Source organism: Eleginops maclovinus, chromosome 13, assembly GCF_036324505.1.
Source record: "Eleginops maclovinus isolate JMC-PN-2008 ecotype Puerto Natales chromosome 13, JC_Emac_rtc_rv5, whole genome shotgun sequence".
Classification (NCBI taxonomy): Eukaryota; Metazoa; Chordata; class Actinopteri; order Perciformes; family Eleginopidae; genus Eleginops; species Eleginops maclovinus.
Genome location: NC_086361.1, coordinates 20,290,292 through 20,314,390, shown reverse-complemented (window position 1 = coordinate 20,314,390; position 24,099 = coordinate 20,290,292). Strand labels below are relative to the sequence as shown.

Below are 24,099 nucleotides of genomic sequence, written 5' to 3'. Positions count from 1 at the left end.
CTAACTGGATATGATAAATTAGACCCGCATCCGCTTTCTAATCAGCTTTAGTTAACATTCGTACCTGGTGTTATATCCAACAGCAGAGAGATGTGGACGATCACAGTGATGAGAAGTCAATAAAAACTGATAAAAAACCTTAATATAGAACAGCATGATGCAAAGAGCAAGCAATAAGAATAAGGAGTAGGAAAACAAGACTCTTTATTGAACCATATGATGTGACTCACTTGGTTTGACTGTCAAACACGTCTTAAAGGCGGTAAAGCAGTCATTAGGTTGTGGTAATGGACAGGAATGATTGTCCTTTATTTATTTGTAGGGAACGCCTGGATTATATTACAATGTCTGATCCCTTAAAGACCTAACCAATCAAAGAATGGATTTTACCATCAAGAATATTCTGTGTAACCACCTCCAGATATTTATCATTTAGTGCACGTTCATAAGCTGTCAATATCCTTTTTCATTTCCATAAACATAAGCACTGTCGTTTTATTTTGAGTCAATCCCACAGACCTGTCAAAGGAAGACACTGGTACCAATTTACATCAGAAATAAATGCACTATTCACAACGGTTTAAGAGTCATTTCATTTAGACGTGCAGCTGCTTTAGGGAAATACCTAAACCTAATAAATGAAAGTAAACATTTGTAATCTGTTTCTGATTTATGTCTTCAGTAGAAACTAATACGCCTCGGGCAGGGATGCTTTGCAGGGTATGGAAGTCAGAATTTAAATAAGACTTGCTGATGATACGAGAAATATTTTTCTAGTTTTAACCTTTAATGTGGTTTTTTTCTGGCATCTTATAGCTTCAAAGTTTTAGGACACATATATTGTGATCACCGTCTTTCAAAAACAACAAAAGGACAATTTGGAATTGTGTTGGGTTGGATTTGGATTGCTGTTCACCCAGTGTCCAATCGACTGTGGATACGGATGATTCATATGGTCATTATTCCAGGCAATTTAAAAATCAAATGCTTTAAAATGTAATGTTTTGAGTATACTTACTTTACAATTCCATATAATGGTTTTCAGTTATTTCACATGATGTATAAAAAGAAATAGCATATTTAAACTTGTGTCTAATTGACAAAAACAACAACTCAAGATTTACTGTTTTTATCCTCAAAACCTTTCAAAAAAACAGAAAATAAGATGCACTTTACTGATCCCATATGGGGAAATGATATCGTTGCAGCAGCATAAAAGAAGAAGGCATTGCACATAATTAGAAATTAAAAGAGTAGAAATAAAGAATTCTAAAATCTCAAATTAGAAACTGATATTAGAGAGTAGAAAAAGGGGGGAGTTCTTAGCTTCAGATCCTCTGTAAAGGAAAGTCCTTCTGGTCTTGTCCTTCTGACAAAAAAACAACATATAAATTGACCTTGATTTCCAATTTTTCATTTTGTCAAACTACAATTTCCCGCATGAAAGCTCATCGCCCATGCTGAAACTTTAAAGTGAATATTAAATGTGAGGTTTTTTTACAGGTTAGTCTAAGTGGACTATGGTTTGCATTAAAAAGTGCTTCATAAATATGTATATGTATGTCATGTTGGATGGATTATACAACTAGAGCACATTTTGTTTTTCATCTCAGTTGTTTTTACTTCTTAAAAGGCAGAGACTCCTTCAAAGGTAGGGACTGTTTATTCAAAACTCTGAAACACTGGAAGATGTTTTGTAACACTAATGCATTACATTCATGACTTGAGGCAAATGGATGGAAACACGGAAAAAGCAATGTCCTTTAAGCGCCCACACTCAGAGTGTTTGCACCGAGCCTGTAGGGTCCCATCTCCATTCATAACATTCGTCATCACTGTAATTGTCCTTGCTAGTGTTCCTCTATACAGAAGCAACCGTTCTGCGCTTTGATGCTCCGACAGGCTCTACATCCTGTTTGCACACTGACAATCGCATCAGCCCGGATCTGATTTATTTTCTTGGTACTCGCCTTGAACCTTTCAGCCACAATCTCTTCACATCTCTCCAGCTCTGAGTTCAATTGTTTCCTGGCTTTTTTTCTCAATGGCTAATGGACTCCATACAGCACAGAGTGACTTTTATGGTAAAGGCTCCTTGATCAAAATCATGTTTCAATGGCATATATATGCAATATAGAGGAAAAAACATAAAGGATGAATTATTTGTCCCAGGCAATATTCTATGGGTTCAATCCCATCGACCATCAACATGCAACACTCGGGGAACACGCACATGCATGTATCCATTTTCCACAGCCTTTTACTTTTTGCATGTGAGGTTGAAGGGTTTACTGCTGCTGTCAACATCCGTCATTTTGAAACAGTTTCAACCCCATGTGTTGAGCATGCTTCTAGCGTAGTGTGCTAAACAAAATCACATTCGGTATCTCAATTGGGACGCTTCCCATGTCGAGCACTTCTTTTCTACATCAGTGTAGTGGTACGTTACTTAAATAGTAAACGTAAAAATATAACTATAGCTGTGTTTAACAAAGAAACCACAATTCTGTTATGTAGCCAAGATGGCGGTTGCTAAAACGTGTCTATCGTCCACACTCAACACTTTGACTGTTTCTGAATGCACCGAACTTCTACTTTGCCATATTTTGGGACTCACTTCTGAACTCACTCATTTAAGTACAGAAGTAGCAAAAAGTGGTGTGGTATTTTTACAAGGGACATTTTTTTGTGTGTCTTGATTCAGAGAAAAAAATGTGTATGGAGGAGGCATGTTCAGAAGTGTTCTGTTTGGACCATGAAAACATGGATAGTGACTCAGAAGAAGAATTTGAAATAAGTTCACCCCTCCTTTAACACCTACATCGCTCTGTTTTTGGAGCCGGCAGAACACGAAACCCTCATGAGGGAAAAGAGGAGTCTGTGGTTTGAGGCCAAAAAAAATCAAAAACATCGGAGTGTGAAACCAACACAGGCAGCCCACATATGTCGTGCTGCTCTTTACACCCAACAGCCAATCACATACAAGCCACAACGATGACTATTTTTGACTGAATGTGCAGTGTATCATTCAGAAACAGCCTTATGAGTCACAAGGCATGAAGCAGAGAGGTAACATATCATTGACAAAAGAGGAAAGCAGCCTGTACAGGGTTGTGTTTTAAGGATGGCACATTTGGGACTTTTTCGCTCTCAATTCTACAAATAGTGACCGTAGTGATTACGACACGAGTAAAGATCAAGTGATAGAATATAGACAACAATAACGTCTTTGTAGGGATGAATCTGGGTGGATGGATGAGTTTAAACAAACAGGAATTACACCAAGACCACTCGTTGTGTCCCATTTGAAATCCAAACCCACTCAATAAACCACTTCAATTAAATAAACACACGGCTGTTTGCTATCCTTGCTCCAAAACAGTGGATATCAGGACAGCAGAGAGTCTACACGTCTTCCATCACAGACGAAACACCCACCTGTTAAGACCGATCGATACAAGAAAAAAAACCAATGACTTAGAAAGGTCTGGTTTATCTGACGCCGAATCAGAAGCAATTAGTACTTTCGCTCACTGAAAGCTAAAGTGTTTGCAGGACTCTTGCTTTTTTGTCAATTGTACTTACTGTTAGTCGCTTTGGATGAAAGTAAATTAAATGTAATTTAATGTTAGTTAACTTTAAGGTCACGTTTGTCATTTACGTCACTGCCAGATTTAACCCTAAAACCTGATGCATTACAGCACATAACTTTTGCTTTGTCTTTAATATAGTGTAAACTATATTTACGCATTTAAGTAAACAGGCACATTTTCAGAGGACATACACTTCTGTACCGAGCATTTTGGAGTTCAGTCTCTTGCTAAAGGACACTTGGACATGCTGACTCCAGGGGCTGCATGGTCATCAAACCCCTGACCCTCCTGCTCACCCACTGAGCCACAGCCGCCCAATCAAACCTATCAAGAGGCTGCTCCACTTGGCCTGCACAACAACAAGAAATACAACAGTTAGCTGGATCTTTGACACCGTAAAGTACAGCAACCACAGGGGCTCTCCAGAGGAAGCACTGTGATGTTTCCTCCACCACACTCACTGGGATTAGATCCAGGTTTGTGTTTACTGTTGGGGGGGTGGGGGTTTTGCTTGGCCAGGATGAGGGCTGGAGATGGATCCCCAAATACTGTGAACAGATTCCAGGCCGGCTGTGTGATGTGCTGCAGGCGGTGGCTGCACTCTTCTATGGCAGATTCCTTTGAGGCAGGAGTATCTGAGAGACTGCAGAGAGGCGCTGCTCAATGAGCAATTTATATGTTCTCAACAAAGCTTCTTCTTTAGACCCCGAAGGCAGGTCTTAATTGTTAGACGTGATATCTCCACTCCCCCTCTGCCTCTCCTCTTTTCTTTGCCTGTTTTTCTTCTCCCTCCTCCCACCCACCCTCCCTCCAGCTATTAGGAATTGGATTTGGAGCAGAACGATCCATTTAGTCTCTCTCCTCCATCTCTATCCCTCTCTCCCAGCTTCCACACCTCCTCTGTAGGTTTTTCTCTCATCAAAGCCCGGGCTTAATCTGTCTATTTTTACCTGAAGGAATGAAAGGAAGGGATGAGGTAATGCTTTTCCTGTCCATCAGGTGGGCAGCGGTGCATGGGCTCCCTGGTGGGTATAGCTAAGGGAGCTAGCACCACCACGTGGACTCGGAAAAAAGATGAACCATAATGACAGAGAGGAGCAGTCTGAAGACATTTAATCCCCTAAGGTCATAAAAAGGAAACAGAAAAACTCAAAATGGAATCTGCAGCAGCGCAAAAAAAAGCTGTAAATAATAAAAATATAAAAAATTATGAGGATTTTTTTAGACATTTTAGCACCAATGACTTCATATTTATTCTTCAATACCCTTTGAGGGTGAATGTGTGAAAGCAGAGCGCCACCTAGTGGATACATGCAGTAAGTAAAACAACGCAAACCTGATTTTTATATTTATTTGTAAAAAAAAAAAAGAATGCAGCTTTCACATTTTCTTTTGGGACTCTTACATTTCATATGAACATTCCAGCTTCAAAAAGATACAAAATCAAACCATCAGAGATCGATATTAATAAACACCCACTGTATCAGGAGGTCAAAGATACAGGTTGTCAAATATCTATCCGTCATTGGTTAAAAGGATTCACAGCTCCAAAAAATATTAAACAATCCTCATTTTAAAGGTTTTTCTTAGAAAAACTGGTCCGTTTTAAAATGATTTCCCGTGAATTATGGACATAAAAAACAAGAATAGCATTGCTTACCTTATTATGAAATAAAAAGCATGGCTGCATGATTTGATTGGGTGTCAGATTTAGATATGTTTAATCAGTTCATGGTCCTTGTTAAATGTCAAACCCCCTTTTTAATGGGGTTGTAAATCTATGGCAGTGACACAGCTGTGATTTCTTGGCAGATTGTTGTCACATGTCGGTGACCTCTGCTTCATATAGAACAGCAGCATGATCTATATCCCGATCCCTTTCACCTGATATTACGTTTCTTTATACATGAAGAGCAGCAGGAAAAATAGGGCAGTGTCCATTTGCCTGAGATCCACCAAAGGTCTAGAACAAACCCCCTCCTTCTATCAGCTATTATCTTAAATATCTGTACTTCATAGATAAGAAAATACATTTAAAAATAAATAACACACTCTATTTCCAGAGCAAAAAAACAAAAGGTGTTTCTTTATATTAAAATGGGGGAAAAAACATTAAAAAAAAGATCTGAGAAAAAAGGGATTTCATCACGTGTGCTGCATCCCCACCGCTCTTTGTTTCTCTCCCTCCCTTAAAGGCACCGAGGTGACAGGAGAGCTGCAGCATGGGGGAGACGCTGTGATATCAGATGGAGGAGGTGAGGGAAGGGGTTTTCATTAAAGTCCATCTGACGTCCTTCAGTCGTCTTTGCTGTGGCTCAGCCCGTTGCAGCTCTTAGGTTGGCTGCATTTGCGCGGATGGTTTTCAAAATCGAGGTAATCCTGGACGAAGTGTGGGTGCTGCTCTATGAAATGATGAAGTTCGGCTGGAAGAAGAAAGGAAAACATAACAAAGATGAGTGAAATGTCAGATTTGTACATTATAAAACACGTTTGATATGATTTGCATTGTAAAGGGACAGAATAACAAATAAAGTTAAGGATGCATTTTAACTTCAATATGATTTTTGTTCAGAAGCATATGTAGCGGCTACAATCATAACGAAATAAAACTGAACTGTCAACCCTAAATATAACTGCCTCGGAGGCACCAGAAAGCAACATTTACGTAGGAATGATCCAAGTCCAGGCAAGACGACAGTTTTGTACATTTTCCAATCTGTGCCTTTCCTATGGCCTGCTTGTTTCGTCCTGGTAAAAAAACGACATGCCTTCTGGAGCTCTTGCTCCCGCCATCACCTGTCTCCAGTATAAACAATTACACCAGTTTAAAAAGCATACAAAATGTCTTCACTAACTTAAATAATAACACTAAAGAATCAATGAAACAGAAACAATAAATACAATAAAAGTGTAGCTACTTCATCATTTAAAGCAGTATATAGCTCCACCAGCATCAGCGTAATTAATGTGGCGATTCAAGACCAAATACCATTTGTCTGTAGACTACATTTGACATTATGTGCAGAAACAAATCTAAAACGAATGAGAAAACAAAACTGAGATTAAAGTCAGAAATGTACGAGAAAATAACCAGAAAAAAAGGAACCACATCACATCAGTTATTTGAGTATATCTTAAATATCTCTGAGAATAGTTACCACTTTAGTCTCAGTGAATATCCAAATATGTTTCTATTAAATTTACAGGTTTTAATTTTAATCCACATTTTTGGGGGGGGGATTTAACCCCCCTCATTCTGTTCCTTAATTTTAATTTTTTTTATTTACCAAGAGTGGACCTAATAAGCCATTTCCTAGGATTGTTTTAAGTTGAAAAGATACATCGCTTCATAGGACAAAAGAGACAGAGGAAGCTTTGACAGTCTCAGGAAGAGACGGCAGATGGTGGATGTAAAGGATCTTGTAAAATCAACAACAGACGGTACGTATCGTCTTCTGTAAAGCTGAGGAGAAATGAAATGTGACGATGACAGCGCGCTGATAGAAGCCGTCAGTCATCTCCAGGATATGTACAAAGATATGATAATTCATTTTGTACTGAAGTAGGAAGTCTTACCATATGTGATCTTGGCCGTGTCGGGTCCGCCCAGCGCTGAAAACAGACCGGAGAGTTCCACCTCTCTCACTCCCAACATTATTTCCAACATGGCAGCGAGATCCTCCTCTAGGACGTACCCGTTCTCCTCGCTCTCAAACATCTGCATGACAACATGTAGACTTTTGACGTTACACCTAAATCTTTTTACTTCTTTACTTTTTATTTATTGACTCGCTCCATCCTTACATGTACCTCGTTTTCCAAGATACAAACTGATTTAGACCAACAAAAAAAATTAAACGAGACAAAGAAAATTCCATAAATTGGGCATCATATATAAATCCAACAGCAGGGAAAACAGAGAAAAATATCACATTTCATAATAAAATCAAGAATAATAATAACAAAAAACAACAAAATCAACAATAATAATAATAGTGAGTAAATAAGTAGACAAAAAAAGAAATTAATTGAAATATAAATATCACAAATGATCAAATAAAGGGAAATAAATAACTAAATAAATAGGCAATAAAAGCTGATACCAAATAAAAGGGATTTTATAGTATGTCATCATAATATGTTCCCCTAACACTACTTTATAATAATTCATACTTCCTCAAGGACCAAACAAGAGGGATAAATAAAACAAAACAACTTCAATCAGGTCGGATTTAATGGTGAATGTGCTCACCTTAAAGGCCAATTTAAGGGTCTCCATCGACTGTGATGGTCGATGAACGGTGGACAGAGCGATAACAAAGTGTCTGATGTCTATCAGTCCGTCTCCACACTGGAACAAAAGGATTGGAGTGAGCAGAAGTAGCAAAGCAAATCATGTGATACTGTATGAAAGTGTCATCTTCTGCACATTTGTAATCATTTATAGTTTAAAAGACGTTTGACTTTTGGCAGCTTTCTGATGAATGTCCACAAGGGGGAGCTAATCAGCTATTGTCAGATCAGTTCTACACATAACACGTAGAGTATTTCAACTACATAGACTCATAGAGTATTAAAGTAATGGTACTGACATACTCTGTGCATGTATATACAGAACAGCATTGAATGTTTTAGATCACATGAGAAAATGTTGATTAAATCTTCCACAGGATTTTCTTTTTACACTGCATATGTGTGCAGATCTTTCATTTGCAACCGAGTTCATAGACATCAAACCCTTGATTTTGCTCCTTTTAGTTTCTAAATACAGCCTTCATCTTATTGTGCTATATTTAGGGGCATATGACAGCTCTCTTTTTCCTCAGATACAGAAATAGAAGTCCCGTGAGCCCAGAAAACTAAATATAGAAGGATAAGAAAAACTCACTTTCATCTTAAGGGTTAGATTGATTTTGAAAATGTCTTTAGATTAGTGCTCAGGTAAACCAAAAGGAAAGTCAGATAATAAATCAGTGTGTGTGTGTGTGTGTGTGTGTGTGTGTGTGTGTGTGTGTGTGTGTGTGTGTGTGTGTGTGTGTGTGTGTGTGTGTGTGTGTGTATGTGTTTACCTGGTCAAAGAGGCTGTGGACCTGTGTGAGTGTGTGTGTGACGGGCAGGTTGAGGAACTGGGAGAAGTCCTGCAGACTGAGCCGCTCTCCCTGCAGCTCCCTGGCTCTGCTGGCCTGATCCTGCAGAAGCGTGTCGGACCTTCCTGCTCTCAGCCTGGCAACACACACCCCAAACAGAGAAAATATGAAGAAATCACATCATAAAACAACATCTCATTTAGTCATTGTGTTAGAAGTGGGTTGGAAATATATGAAAACACTTTCCCTTCAGACTTCCCTGTGTGTGTTTCTGCCTTTCCACCAATAGGTGTCCCCTTCACTACCCTAAAGTTTCTGATACCAGCTGCCTACCACCCAGACAAACCAGTCCAGCCAGTCTCCCTGCTCCTGTATTTTTAAAAGAAACTCACCCCAGGCGGCAAACCAGCTGGTGGAACTGCAGCAGGCTACTGTAGTCACAGATTCTCAGCGGGCCGTGTGATAGGCTGATTTCACGGTCATCGAAAGACAGGTCTGTGAGTGGCATCTCCAGCGCCCTATCAGGAGGGACAGGTTTAGGAGGACTTTCACACGTGTATGAGTGTTATGAACACCCAGAGCAAGCATGATCAAAGACTCTTGTGCAGACACACTAACACACACACACTTACTTTGCCATGAGCTTTCTGACGTTGCTGGCAAACAGGGCAGGGTTTTCCCTCTCCTCCTCTGATGGTGTGTAAATAGGCAGGTACTAAGAAAAGAGAAAATGTCAACAGAGTGAAGTTTTCCTTTCACGAAACTAACTGACTAACTAACTAAACTATCTTGTATTAATACTCTCAGGTAAGAAGATTTAAGATGCTCTACAGAGAGCAAAATCGGAAGAAAATATACTGCGGATCTAAGTCTGATTTATCCCTTAAAAAGGACATATCGTGCACTTGTTCAGGTTTATGTATTCTGTGTCTCTTCTGGGACATGTCTCCATGCTTTAATGTTCAAAAAGCTCTTTATTCTTCTCATACTGCCTGTGCTGCAGCACCTCTTTTCAGCCCCTGTCTGAAACCAGAGCCCAGTCGGCTCTGATTGGTTAGCTGGCTGGCTCTGTTGTGATTGGTCAACTTCTTAGAGATGTCCCGCCCCTTATCCTATCAGGTACAATGTGTTGGAACGCTAGCCAATAGAAGCGCAAGTTTTAAATAGTGATGTCACTATGTTACGGAAGAAAAAAAGGAGTCCAATGGAGGCTGTATATATATTCTACTTTTATTTTTTTTTATTTTTGCAAAATGGTTCTAGTAACCTTTTTTGATTGGTGAGAACAAGTGCTACTTTTGGTTTGTGTCAGGGCGGTGTTTGTTGTAATACTCATTTTGACCACAAGAGGATGAGGTGTTAATTATTCCGTGCACTTCAAACTTTAAACGTGAGGTAAATATAAAGTGTTATGCAAATTACGTAACATTACATCTTAGGGCTCCTGTCATTTTGTGGATAAAATAGAAGTTTTACAGACTCCTTATAAACCACTCACCTCTATGTCCATGGGATTGTGAAGTTGGCACAGCGTGAGCCACAGGAGTTTGAACCTTGAAGACAAAAGAGATGGCTTTGTCTAAACATGGCGACACAGTATCGGAAAGAGAAGAACAATACGATGGATGGAGACGAAACCAAAGATAGAGGGTTTTCCCAAAAGTACCTTACTATGTTTCTTCCTACAAAACAGGCCACTGGTGCTATATTCCCATACTAAGCTGAGGGTGTGTGTGTGTGGGTGTGTGGCACAAAAAAGAAAACACTCACGCTCCGGGACCCTGCCACGTCCACGTAATAGTATCCTGTGGAGAGGAAGGAGAAAGAGGAAATGGTTCAGAACAAACACACAAACAGAATAAAGAGGCCGGTTTCCTTTCCCCGACTTCCTCCGACGGCTGTGTGGTATTTTCCTTCGTCGCGTGTGTGTGTGTGTGCGCGTGTGTGTGTTCTGAGGATTGCTCAAGAGTGAATTACTTTGACACCATAATAGTAATTGCAACTAGTAACTGCAGATTAATGCTGTCATAATGATTTGTACTTTGATGTTGCAACACTCTTTAGTCATTATCTCAAATTGCACTTCTGTTCGTGCTGCAGTTCATCATCACTTAAATCCACCTCTGTTACATCTCTCTTGAAGTGTGGTTTGACATTTGTAAGTTGTTTTCCCAACACTCTGCTGAACGGGAAAGGTTTCTCTGAGCTCCCTTTGCAACACCACTAGTTTATAGGCCAGCCGTGTTCCACTATGCTATTTACACGAGTGTGTGTTGTGGAAACCCGAACAACCAGGTGCACACACACTGCAGATTACAGTGATCGTGGCCGCAGAGGGAGCTCTGGGAAGACGGATCAATGAAGGGGCGACGTTGAGTTAGGAAGAAGTAAGCACGCCAGGCTGCTAGTAGCATAATACACCTGAGTCTCAAACCACACCGTCTAATTGCATTGTGGGTAATGTAGGAACCAGGATTGGACAATTAACAGTTTTGATTTTGCAAGAGTAAAGTGCTTTTATTATTACGTGTCCAATGATTTTAAAGGATTGCAATGCTTTAGAAGTGGAGTACTCTTTCAAAGTCTCTGCAAGTTGATTATTTTCTAAGTTTGAAGTGGCATTACCTGAATCAAACGATTAACTGAAATGTGTTTTAAGGTGAAATGATCTTTGCACAGTGGTTGACAGTAGTGAAAAGAGCATGCAATTAAGACACAGCTGGCCAATACTGTGCATTCAGTCTTTTGATTTTCCACTGTGGGAATTTAACTACATCCATATCTTCAAGTGTAAAAAAGCAAAAGGGTCACAAAACTAAAGTGCCAAAAGCGTAATGTAAACAAAGTATTACGTTCTGCTCTTATCAGGCCTTAGGAAACCAAACAAAGTGTGAACACAGCTTAAGAGGGATAAAACCGCACACAGATAAACCTCAAATAATTCAGATTTACAACATCTATTAGCTCCTTGATGTTGCAAAGCTGTATTGTAGGTAAAGAAAGTTGGGTTTGCTGAGTTGCTGGATGTATTGGCTGAGTTTCCTTTTCCAAAGTTCCTCTACAGCTAAATGAATGAATGGAAACAGATGGAAATGGAAACACTTGTGCTGGTGTAGGAAAAAAGGAGTCTTATTCAGGTTTTCTTGGCCCCACTTAACTGCCTTGTTGTCACCGAAGTCAGCACAGCGACTAAACTTTATCGGGTAACAGACGAGACAAAATAGCGAATAAAAAGTGCATTATTCATGATACAGGGAGGAGAGGTGCTGAGAGAGAGACACGACACCTGAGTGTGTGTGTGTGTGTGTGTGTGTGTGTGAGAGAGAGAGAGAGAGAGAGGGGGTTGAAATTTCATCCTACGAGTACATGAAGTCATTAAACACAAGAGGAGCTCATACTGGGAAGAGGGAAAGAAACCATTACATCACAGGAGCTACTTAGTGTGTGTCACTATGTTCAGAGTAAGAGGTATGGAGCAGGTGTTGAAGGGATTTAAAGGAGTGTTTACCAGTTTGTTTGGGTAGCGTAGCACCACAGGCTGCACTGGGAGTCCTGGTATGAAAGCACCTGAGAGAGGAAGGAGGTGAGAAGAGAGAGAGAGAGAAAAATGTCTTCAATTACTACTCGCATATATATCAAATATGACGCTGTTTTAGATCTCTTTGGAGCTTCGAATGGATGATGCGTTATCACTTATGAGCTTAAACATGAATTATTTTTGGCTACCTGGGCTATAAACTGTCCAGTTGATATGATGGTCAAACGGTTTCCCATTTACATGTTTGATTGATAGAGTAACCTTAGCTTGTGTATGCATATCTGATGGAGGGAAGTTGAATATTAACTCTTATTCTGGCGTTGTCTTGTTCTCACTAACTCCTGTGGGACACATCTGGATCTTGAATTACTAAATGCACATCTATTACTTTTGATTTGTGCCGGTTAATTGTTGTAGGTTTTCTAAGGATGTTGTAAATATCTAATTATTCAGATTGTTTTACTGACAAATTTGGATAAAGACCTGTTAAACATATAATGTGTTTTGTAGTAATGAAAAAAATCAGTTGTGCAACTAAACACCACATTTAAAAATAAGTGAAATGAAGTTAAAGATATCTTATTTATTTTTAGTTTGGATTATATTTGTATTTTGTGGATGTGGAAAGCCATGTCTGCTCTGATTGGTTAGCTGGCTGGCTCTGTTGCAATTGGTCAACCGCTTACTTATATAACACACTACAGGAAAGGGAAGACCCTCCAAAAACACACAACAGGGCCTCTGTGATTTAAAAGAAAAAGACATACATATGTGAATATATTCAAACACCTGCATTAAAGGTGTGTATATGTTAACTAACTACATATTTACAGGGTCTGTAAGGTAGGGTGTGGCTCACTCCCGCTTTAACACCTTTAAAAGGTGGTGGAGTAAGAAAAACGTGTTAAACAGAAACATCCTCAACTCTGAGCAGCTGTGTTCGTAGAGGAACCGCCACCGTCAAACATCTGATATTCAACAGAACAATATTGGCTTCAAATATTGTTCTTGATGCACATGAGATAAAATCAAGTGTGACTATGAAAGATGAAAGGGAAAGCTCTATTAGAAAACAGCAAATGGACTGGAGTTAGCTGCACGTTCTGCACAGGTGGCACTATGAACATCAAAACACACACACACACACACACTCTGTTGTGGTGGAAGCCAGTGAAGAGACATAACGAGAGGAGACACATCCAGAGAGCACTGGTAACGCACAACGGACAGATCGAGCTCGACACACACACACACACACACACACACACACACACACACACACACACACACACACACACACACACACACACACACACACACACACACACACACACACACACACACACACACACACACACACACACACACACACACACACACACACACACACACACACAGCCAGAGCAGGACAGAGTGTGACCAACAGGGCTTACTGGGAATGACAGAATTACAGACTGGAAGAAAGGGGATTAGACAGAGCAGGCAGGGAACAATGGCTGACAGCAACACACACACCGGATGTGAGCAGGAAAACAAGCCCCCGAAAAAAAGATGGGTGTACCAGTTATGTGTCCTGTCGGTGTGCCCCTAAGCAAGGCACTGAACCCAAAGCTGCTGGAAGTGATCACATTTCTCTCTATTAACACACGGACACACTCCAGGCTGGAAATGACCAGGAACCAAACCAAATTCAATGGTGGTTTGGACTTATTGTCTCTAGCTCACATGTTTTGTCACAAAATCAACTTAGGCTCCCAAAGACAACATTGAATGCTTCATAATTGAAGTAATTAACCACAAAAAGACCTTAAAGGGGCCCTAAAATGCTCATTTTCAGGGTCATATTAGTATTTTGTGTCTCTACTGACATACTTTAATGTTCAAAAGCTCTTTATTTTTCTCATCCTGCCTGTGCTGCAGCCCCTCTTTTCACCCTCTGTCTGAAACCAGAGCCCAGTCTGCTCTGATTGGTTAGCTGGCCGGCTCTGTTGTGATTGTTCAACCACTTGGAATACATAAATGCATGTTTTTGATACGATTTCACAGCAATGAGGTCAATAAAAATTGCAAAAACAAACACAGTTCCCCGTGTGGTTGGATAATGTTGAAATGAGAAGAGGTCTGAACACATACCAGCCTTGAACAAGATCAGCCCCGACCTGTTGGTGCACGTCCCCTCTGGGAATATCATGATCTGGAACAAGTAGATGGCACACATTAAGGTACACACACACAAAGAGATGCTCATTATTTTTAAATCACCCTTGATCTGAGTGAGCAGACGTTAGATCAGTATTGATGTACAGAAGGCTTTATTTGCACTTTTATGATCGCTACCTGAGGCCACTCCCCTCCTGAGTTGGCTCTCCGCTTGATCTCCTCCACAGTTTTTCTTCTGGAGTCCTGATCCGAGCGAAACACAAACACCGGCCTGATGTAGCTGATCAGAGCTGGAGGACGACAGAAAAAACACATTTGTTTTATGCATGCAGAACAAGAGACAAAAAGTAAGTCCATAGAAATGCATGTTTACAATAAGGCATTTTTACAGTTTGACTAAAGTATATTTATATCTTAAGAGCAAAGTGTTTGATGCTGCAGGAACACATCGGTAATGAGAGTAGGATAGCTCAAATATTTGAACATTTCAATATTAAAATTTCAGCTCTGAGGGACCCTCATTCCGGAGCATATAGTACTCATTCTCTAACATGCAGCTAGCAAGTAACAGCCAGTAACAGTCCTATAGTCCTTGTCTGCAGCACCATGCAGTAAAATACTGCAGAATAATGTGTGAATGTGTACTACTGTCTAACAATCTGTAGCCAAAGTTCAAATGTCACGACGCAGCATCTGCCTCAGAAAGTTGATCCTCCACCAAAACAACAAAATGTATATTCTGCGAAGTGGATTTGAAACTCCTTGTGTTCAGTATTTGGTTCCAGAGAGCCCAAGGGGTTAAAGAGGTGACGGTATCACTCACTGCCCCAGACGGGAATGCTCCTGCTCTCCAGCTTGGTGACTATGGAGCACATGTTCATGGTGACTGGGATGGCATCGAAGTACGAGGAGTGAGGGGCCACGGTGAGGATGGGGACTTCGGAGGGGGCCGCCCGCTCCCCTTTCACCTTGATCCAATGGAAACCTCCGCAAAACCACATGGCCCGCATGATGGCTCGTAGACACAGATCAACGAACCTGAGGAGGACATGCGGTTATGAAAGTAAACCAAACTTAAAAAGTCAATTTCAACATAAAAACTTGTTGAGGGATTGTCAATCTGCTTCTTTTTTATATTCAATAGTTAATGAGTGTCCAGTTGCCTCTAGATTCTCACTTCATAGAGGTTCATTTAGCTTATATGGAATGCACCAGTTCTTTTTCTCAGATTTTTTGAGTTTTTGGTTGTTTTGATCTGTTTTCATTACAAAACAGGGCTGGGTGACATGAAGAAAATCAAAAATCACAATGTCTTTTACCTAATAATGTATCTTGATAAGGATATGGTGACAACATTGTAGGTTTGAGCTTTTATGTTTCACAAAATATTTACAAAATTAGACTTTTACTAAATAATCATCAGTCCCGAGGACTTAAGGAATAACCGGGAAAAAGGAAATTGCAGGAACATTCTGTAAAATTCAGAAAATTACATAATTTACTGTAAAAAAAACACTTACAATATCCAAAATAAAAATCTGGTTTCACAATAATGATATAATATTGATATATTGCCCTTTGACCGGATGGTGAGATTTTCCCTTTTTATTTTGTAAGCACATACGTTTTAGTAGGATTTAGACACTTCATTTAGACCACACACACCTCCTCCACCACGACTGAGGCTCAATGACATAATCCGAGCGTCCCATGGAGGCTGTGAAGGCGAAGGGCCAGGCCAGCAGCATGAAGAAGGACACGAGCAGCAGCCGCACGGGGAACACTGTGACTGACATCAGGCCGATCTGCAGAGAGACGGGGAGCAGAGGTATTAAAGGTAACACTACTAAACACAACCCATCACTCACTGTCAACGTCCTTCAACATCTCAACAGCATTCTGTACATTCCCATAGAGCAGAACATGCCTACAGAGTCTGGAGGAGGGTGTGTCCCAGGTAGGAATAACAGTCAGGATCTAATCACACTCTGGTTATTCTGGTTAGGGACTCTTACAACTCGACCCCTGGAGTCAGCACACTTATACTGTATATCCGAAAAGTTACATTTTATCAGTATTAGTTACCAAATGGTATAACATGCTCAGTAAATATAGATTACATTGGGTTTGAATCTAAGTATATGGATAGCATGGCATGTTTTGGTTCAATATGTGTACTCCTATTATTATCTGTAAATTCCGATGGGCAGTTTTCCCTCCTCTTGGTCTTACAGGGTTTTTTAAATAATATAATTAGGATTTTTTCATTCTGCTGGCGTCAACTCCTTATTTAAAGGGTCAATATTTGAGGGAAATATTTATAAAACATGCATGATACATTAGGGCAGTCCCAAGCCCTTAAGGTTGATGTAGGTTTATTTTGAAATTCAGTTTCATGCCCATCATGGTTCACAGGTATGAGGCTTTTCCTTTTCTGTCTTTAAATGTTTATTTGAACTTTTTAAAATCTGTTTGTTTAAATTACATTTATTTATAACACTTTTACAGTCTTATAAATTAAAGTATTTAGTGGCACACTTCATCAATTTAGCCTCTACATTGCCTTTAGTAACAAACCAGTGGCCAGTGGCTTTGTGAGGCACATTAGCACGCTAACATCCTAGCAATGGTCAAAATATTATCTAGAAACCTTGACATCTTTCCCTTTAAGGCCTCCCATTACTTAAAATAATTTGTCATTACAGATTAAATCAATACTATTTTTACAATTATTCAAAACAAGCCTTCTTCTTATCAGAAATCTTCCAGCTTTTGGACCTTTTTGGAACAAAAGTATGTAATGGCAATGATCTTATAGTTTCTATGTGTTGTGTTTCTTTCTCTGCATGTTTCATCCTGTACAGAATACATCTGTTCAGAGGTTTGGGCTGACCGTTGCTATTATCAGACACCAGTGAGGGGTTTTAGCTTATCAATACCAAGGTAGGTTAAGAAGATAAGGTGCCTTGGTAAACAGCGCACAGTTCAATGTGAGGTCACACCGTTTAGGACCGTCACTGAAATAAAGTTATGATGCAGAGCGACAGTGGAGATGAGCGATCAGCTGACTGACCCGTCATGCTTTTTCTCTTACTGTGTAATTAAAGAGATGCTGTGTGTGTGTGTGTGTGTGTGTGTGTGTGTGTGTGTGTGTGTGTGTGTGTGTGTGTGTGTGTGTGTGTGTGTGTGTGTGTGTGTACTCACAGGGTCAGAGTCACAGCCTCCAGTGTTAATTCAGACTGTGACATTTTAAGCCCTCCCCCTTTTCTGACCTATGTTCCCTCTCCCTCATACCGCCTGTCTTACACTAATCACCAATCCCGCAAGAACTCCTCCCCTCAACTACTCACCCACCCACCCATCCATCTATCCATCCATCGCTGTATTTTGTAATATGGATATTATATTATTCGGTTTTTATTGACCATGTTAGTGTTGTAGTTGGCCAATTTGGACTAAATGTATGTGTACAAAGTAACTGAGTGTTAAAATCAATGTAGTGGAGTAAAAAGTACAACATACACCTCTGAAATGTCGTGGAGTTGAAGTATAAAGTAGTATAAAATGGAAATACACAAGCAAATCAGAATCAGATTTGGTTTTCTTACCAAGCAGGTTCACATATAGGAGGAATTTGCTTATATACACATAAGTCAAAAACATAAGTAAATGTACTTTCCATCCCTGCTGTACCTTCATTTATCACGCTGCGCTACCTCGGACAGTTTCCCCCCTACTTTGCATTGATGTGCTTTTTTGTGTCCACTCTGGGGAATCGTCTCCAACCCCCTCCCCCCTTCCTGTCCCGTCTTTCCCTGTGTGTTTTTTCTCTCCGGAGGAACCCAGGTGCACACTGCAGGGCGGTATTAATAAATAAACAGTATGGGTGAGATTTATGATGCTTTAACGCCTACCACCACCCCCACCCCCCCCATGCCTAACGCAGAGCGCACTCATCATCAGAGCCTAACTAATTCATCTGGGAGGATCCGCTGACATTTTCTCAGGAGGAGGCAGGAGAACGAGCGTGAGGCGGGGCAGAGGGCGAGCAATCTCCAGTGTTTTTATGACAGCGCCGACCCATCTTCCGCTGATTTGAAATGTGCTGTAAAAATACACTTGTGCATGCTCACTCTGAGATTCAACGTAGCTTTAAAGTTGTATTCTCTGGCTGCTGTGATTTGATCCTGTACTCCTTGTATTTTTAGCCCTCAAACACCTCCCGCTTCTTATTTTTGATTGTCATCCAGCAGATTATATTTCAAAATGTTACCATCAAAGTCTGTTTTTCCCTTTTTGATCACAAAGTCTTTGCTTATCCATCAAGACACACAAAACAAAGCACAGACTGTGATGTTGTAAGCTATCGGCTCCACACAAAGAGTCCATCACAGATAAAACACCATCCCCCAGTTGTATAAATACTTATTTATTATTATCTATCTATATTGGTACACAATCTATTAAAAACCACGGGATCAAACACTGACGGTTCATCCTCTGGGGAACAAGAATAGCTGTACCGATACATTTTGAGATATGTGTTATTAAAACAACAACTGAACTGGAGGAAAAGTCATAGTTTGCATAGTTTGGTGCTAAAGAGAAGGTGAGCCTTTCCAAAGTCAGTAGGGTTCACATTCAATATTTGTGACAATCAATCATATTAGGAGTCCAGATATTTCTCTCTGAGTCAAAGATTTGAACCTCATGGTGTTGCTAGGCGGAAATTTAGGGAATCAACATGGGAGGAGGAGGAGGAGAGAATTCATCCTTGGGGGACCACGTTGGTCTTTACAAAGTTTAACAGCACTCCATGCAACAATTGCCCAGAAACAGTATTGGAGGCAGGACAAATGTAGAGGAGTGACATTGGGCATAAAGTCACTTGAGGTCGGGATGAGTACAGCCGCTCTATGACCTTCCTTCTACAGGCAGACCAATGCAAACGCTGCAATATGCATCTTATTTATTCAGACCTGCAGTGATACTGACCAACAGTAGTTTTCCACGGACACGTCACCAAACACCCGCCTCCCTGCAGTGAGTCCTAGAACATATTTAAGTGCTCTATAACCTGCAGCGAAGCTAATTGCCCTTTGTTAATTGTTTTAATGAGCCAAAGGAAGTGTGCTCTGAGTTTCCACCCGGGGGCCGAGGAAGCACTCACCCAAACTACTGATCGTCATGTAGTCGGTGTATAGCTTTAGGCTGCGTTTCAGAGGAGAGCAAAGACAAGCAGCTCGCACAACAATACACATGTGTAATGCGCTTAATTGCATACTCTACTACTTTGTCATGTTTATAGTGGCTTGGCGTCAAGAAGGGAGTGAAGACAAGCAGCTCACCAAGTTCTAGACAAAGGTAGAAGAACCTGTTACACACAGGCTCCACAGCAAATGTTGATGAAGGCAACCAGTTTGAGAAATAAGCCACCGATTGTTGGCTTTTAGTTACCGTCAGTCGTGGAAATTTTAACATGTAAGAGTGAGGGACTGCAGAAGCAACATGTGCATACCAAATAAAGACACAAGTGATATGTCAGAACTGTAAATGCTTTTTGTACTTTTTGTGCTCACAGGCATCCTTTTTAGAAAATAAGGAGAACAATTTGAAAAGGAAGTCAGTCAGTGAAAACAGCAGCACTTCTTATGTTTTCATACAACATGTTGAGGGTGGGCTGTCAACTGGTTTATGTCACATTATTGGGATGGCATTTAACTGCATAGTATCTTAAATACACAAAATATAGATTGAGTAAAAGCAGAAACCATATATTGATGCCTAGAAGACTCTTTGCTGTTTATTCTTGTAAAGAGATAAAGCTGAACAGCCAATAGGTGCACCATAAGAACAGGTTTTAATACAGAAATACACAAAAATATATCTGAGATTTGTGAAGGGTCCGAAAACAATGTTGCAGTTATTTGTTCTGCAAGATAAAGAGATGTCCGCCATGCGTGTGTGATGTTCAGTGTTCAGCAATGCGTGACTCAGCTTGAGTAAGCACTTCTGTCTTTCTGCTTGAAACTTGCTGACCTAGTTTGTCTCATACGATACTGAACATGTATGCTGGAAGTTAGAAAAACACACATCTCCAGGAAGACCGAGTTCCAGCAGGAAGGATGTGCTCAAGCATCAATCAGCACGTGTTGACTCAATATGACAGACCTACATAAAAAAACACACACGTCATGCAGTCATACAGATCTTAAGCCAAAGGCATCTAAGTTTTTGTATAGGCTTTGTTTACATGAGACTGTGTGTGTGTGTGTGTGTGTGTGTGTGTGTGTGTGTGTGTGTGTGTGTGTGTGTGTGTGTGTGTGCACAGTCCCACGGTTCACACGTGTGAGGTGGAAAAACACACCTCACTGCCACATGAAAGGCAGGCAGTGGGAGCGACACACATGGTATAGCTTACCTTCACAGGACGGTCATCTGGCAGAGACACACAACTATTTACAATCTACTGCAAAATCCATAAAAAAAACTGACAGACTAATGAAGACTTTTCACAGCATTCAGCTCGCTAACGTTAAATGGTTAGGTCTTCACAAAGAGTAAAAAGCATGGTTTACTTTTGGAACCGGCAGTGCCCACATAAAAGCCAATTTCCTGAGCCTTGTGCTTTGTGTGTGTTTGCTCTGAATGAAAACAGGCACCTTTATGCCCCGGGGCTACAGAGGAACAGATCAACCTGATGTGGCAGGGCACAGGCAGCACACTTCCTCCTCCTCTTGTCTGCTTGTGACTGCAGAAACATACAGAAAATCTACATAAGTTAAACGTGTGTTCAGTATAACGTGAGTCAGGGTATTTTTAAGGAAGAATGGCCAGCAGGCAATTTAAACTGTGAGTCTAAAAGGTATCATTTGCATCATTCCTGATTTAAAATATCTAAAAACAACAAGAATTGATATATGTTTTGTTCTGTTTTGTAGCTAGAAATCTGTATGGTCTGAACTCCCCCTTCTGAGAACGATTGTCTTTTCATGTGACACTTCTTTATTGTTTCGCTGGATTTAATCGTTTGTTGGGCAGCTTTTGGAAAGGAGAATTCTGAGGATAATTTGACTTCCAGTAAAAAAAAAAAAAGCCTAACTGATGAACCATCTAGAAGTTCTAACAGTTGACTGCGATGACGGCAACGGTGAGGGATGAACAAAACTCCCATGATCCCATGCTACAACTGTTTGTCGTTATTGTTCGGATTCAATGAGGCCTTTTGGCAGCAAAGAAAAGGGTTGTGCATTCAACCCTACCCCACCTTCAAAACAATGCAACAAATCTGAATTTCATATAGCCAGATATCACATTTACTTGGTCAGTTTGACCGCATCATGTCAGCACACCCCACCAATCACTAAGCATGTGAACACATTGATCCATGGCTTGATTGATGTGAGAAGCCAGCAGTGAGAAACCATTGATTTCACTGGTTGATTTAGGACGTAGCCACAGCTGTCCATCTTCAAACCTGCACAGTGTCTCACTTTCACGTTCATGTTTGACCTAGAGCACATACCTTGCTTTTTTATTTCTTAAATGTATTTAAGTATCTTTGTAGTCACAACTGAACAGATCTTAACCTTGACTTTAACCCAAATCATGGGTCACTCCTGCTATGCTATCCTGGAAACTGATCCATTGTAATGAGGACTATCTGAGTACACATGAAACTGTGTTAGCCGCCAGCTTGTTTAGCCCTGAGCTAACACCCCAGTGTAAACAGTGTGTGTGCCGACACAGTGGAGTAGAGCAGCAGAGAATGTGAGAGAAAGTCAAGTGCATGTTATAATGGTCAGTGCATTTTCTCACGCCATTGACGAAATATGGGTGGATCAACATCAAATACCAATCAGATATGCAAATTTGGTCAAATCGAGATTCCAGTGTGGCTTGGCAGATACAGTCAAAGGAATGTGGGGTAGTGGCTGGCCTAATAACGACACAAGTCTCAGATATAATGGAGCGTATTTATATCATATTCATATCTGCTGTATGTAGGGCAGAATGGAAGTCATGTGATTGAAGACAAAAGAAAAATGAAAACTGATGGTTTCTCTCCCTTATCTGAGCTACATGCACAGGTGTTGATCTTATCTTTGATACTACCAACCCTTCTTAGGGGTTAACAGTTAATAGTTCAAATTAAAATGATTCTAACACCATGAATCTAAATGGTGTTAACAGGACATATAAAGCCATACTAAGCAACACATACTAGGTTAACTCAAAGCATGCAAGAAAGTGAGGTTCTTTGTATTGTAAGATATGTGGAATGATTAAAAAGGTGCATTTATAAAAGCTCTTCTCATCACAATCGTTCAATAGTTTGTTGACATCCTGTAAACTACTAATACATACAAATCAGCCTATCACTGACTACATCAGGGAAAACCTGTGGAACTACATTGCCTACATAGTCAGAAGACTGCATCCCTGTGGGTAGTAAAAGGAAATGGTTTCGAACTGTGTTTTTTCATATGAAGTCTACCAGTAAACACCAGAGTGTCAATACAGAACAAGTGTCAGTCAGCCTTCACATGGTGTTGCTGGGTAAAGTTTCCTCATAGTAAACACACTAAACACATCACATCAACAATGCATTTTGCAGTAGCTTCAATTTAACTAGCATTACATATGATTTATTAAACATTCTTCATCTTTATTGTCTTACCTTTATTTTTTCTGTCATGGTGAATTTCAGCTCGTGAATGAAGGGGTTTCTACCCACTGTGCAGGGGCGACTGTTCAATGCCTTCATTGCTGACGACCGGAAGCTACTTAAAATAAGAAATACAAGTCCCAAATGTCCCCTAACGTTGGGAGAGGTTGTCTTTTTTTGCAGAACGAAGGTTATCTCCTCCAGTTCTCAGTTTACTCTCCTCTGCCCAGAGGAGAGACTGATGCTGGCCGGGGAGGAGGCGCGCTAACACGCGACTCAGGGGATGGAAACGTGACTTCCGGTTGGAGGTTTCAAAATAAAGCTCAAGTGGCGGTGGCTGGCATTAAAATCACATCGATGGGCATTAGACCATGCAGCCTATTCTAAATGTTATAATGACAAATTGTGGTCATGTAGCATGTGAACGGAAGAGGATTAGGGCCACATGAGAAACAAAACAAATATATACAATTCTGATATTAAAGTAAAAATGGTGAGATATTTTTTATTTTATTGTTTTACTTTTTTCTCAGAATTCTAAACAAAAAATTCTCTGGAATTTGGATTTTCTAAGAATTCTGAATTTAAAGTCAGAATTTGTTTTGGTTAATCTCCCCTCATATCATTTTCTGTTCACATGCGGTGAAATACAACAGTGATAACAATTCATTTAAAAAGCTTAAATAAATGCATCTTCATACTGTATACAACCAACAATGTCCTAAATGTTGTTGAGCATGAATTGTAAACATCCTTAATGTGTTTATATCATTTGGAAATGTGTTCCATTTGTTTTATTCTGAAAAATGCAAAGCACTTGGCTCATAGGTAAACTCAAGCATTGACAAGTTGTGTAAGAATGTCGTGTTAAAGCTTTTATTTTGAAGGCATGGAACATGTGGTGGCACATGCACGTCCCCAAGCACATGCTCTTATAAAAAAGTAAGGGCCTGAAACAAAAACCACCTAACGATTAATTTATCTCATTGCATATACAACTATACGTGATCAAGACTTTAGGGACTGAAGGTGCGCTGTTAAAACGGTGTACTG

At 40.2% G+C, this 24,099-nt stretch overlaps 1 protein-coding gene across 1 annotated transcript; it reads right to left on the bottom strand.

Moving 5' to 3' along the window:
• Window positions 1–4,929: 4,929 nt before the first annotated feature.
• Window positions 4,930–23,312, bottom strand: lpcat1 (lysophosphatidylcholine acyltransferase 1). The gene is made up of 14 exons (XM_063898459.1): window positions 23,059–23,312; window positions 16,044–16,183; window positions 15,202–15,416; window positions 14,556–14,668; window positions 14,352–14,412; window positions 12,189–12,247; window positions 10,451–10,485; window positions 10,179–10,233; window positions 9,313–9,395; window positions 9,073–9,198; window positions 8,663–8,816; window positions 7,846–7,944; window positions 7,170–7,311; window positions 4,930–6,016 (listed from the first exon to the last, which is right to left on the bottom strand). The coding sequence occupies exons 1-14, from the start codon at window positions 23,143–23,145 to the stop codon at window positions 5,889–5,891; spliced, it is 1,497 nt and encodes a 498-aa protein (XP_063754529.1). The 5' UTR covers window positions 23,146–23,312; the 3' UTR covers window positions 4,930–5,888.
• Window positions 23,313–24,099: the final 787 nt, after the last annotated feature.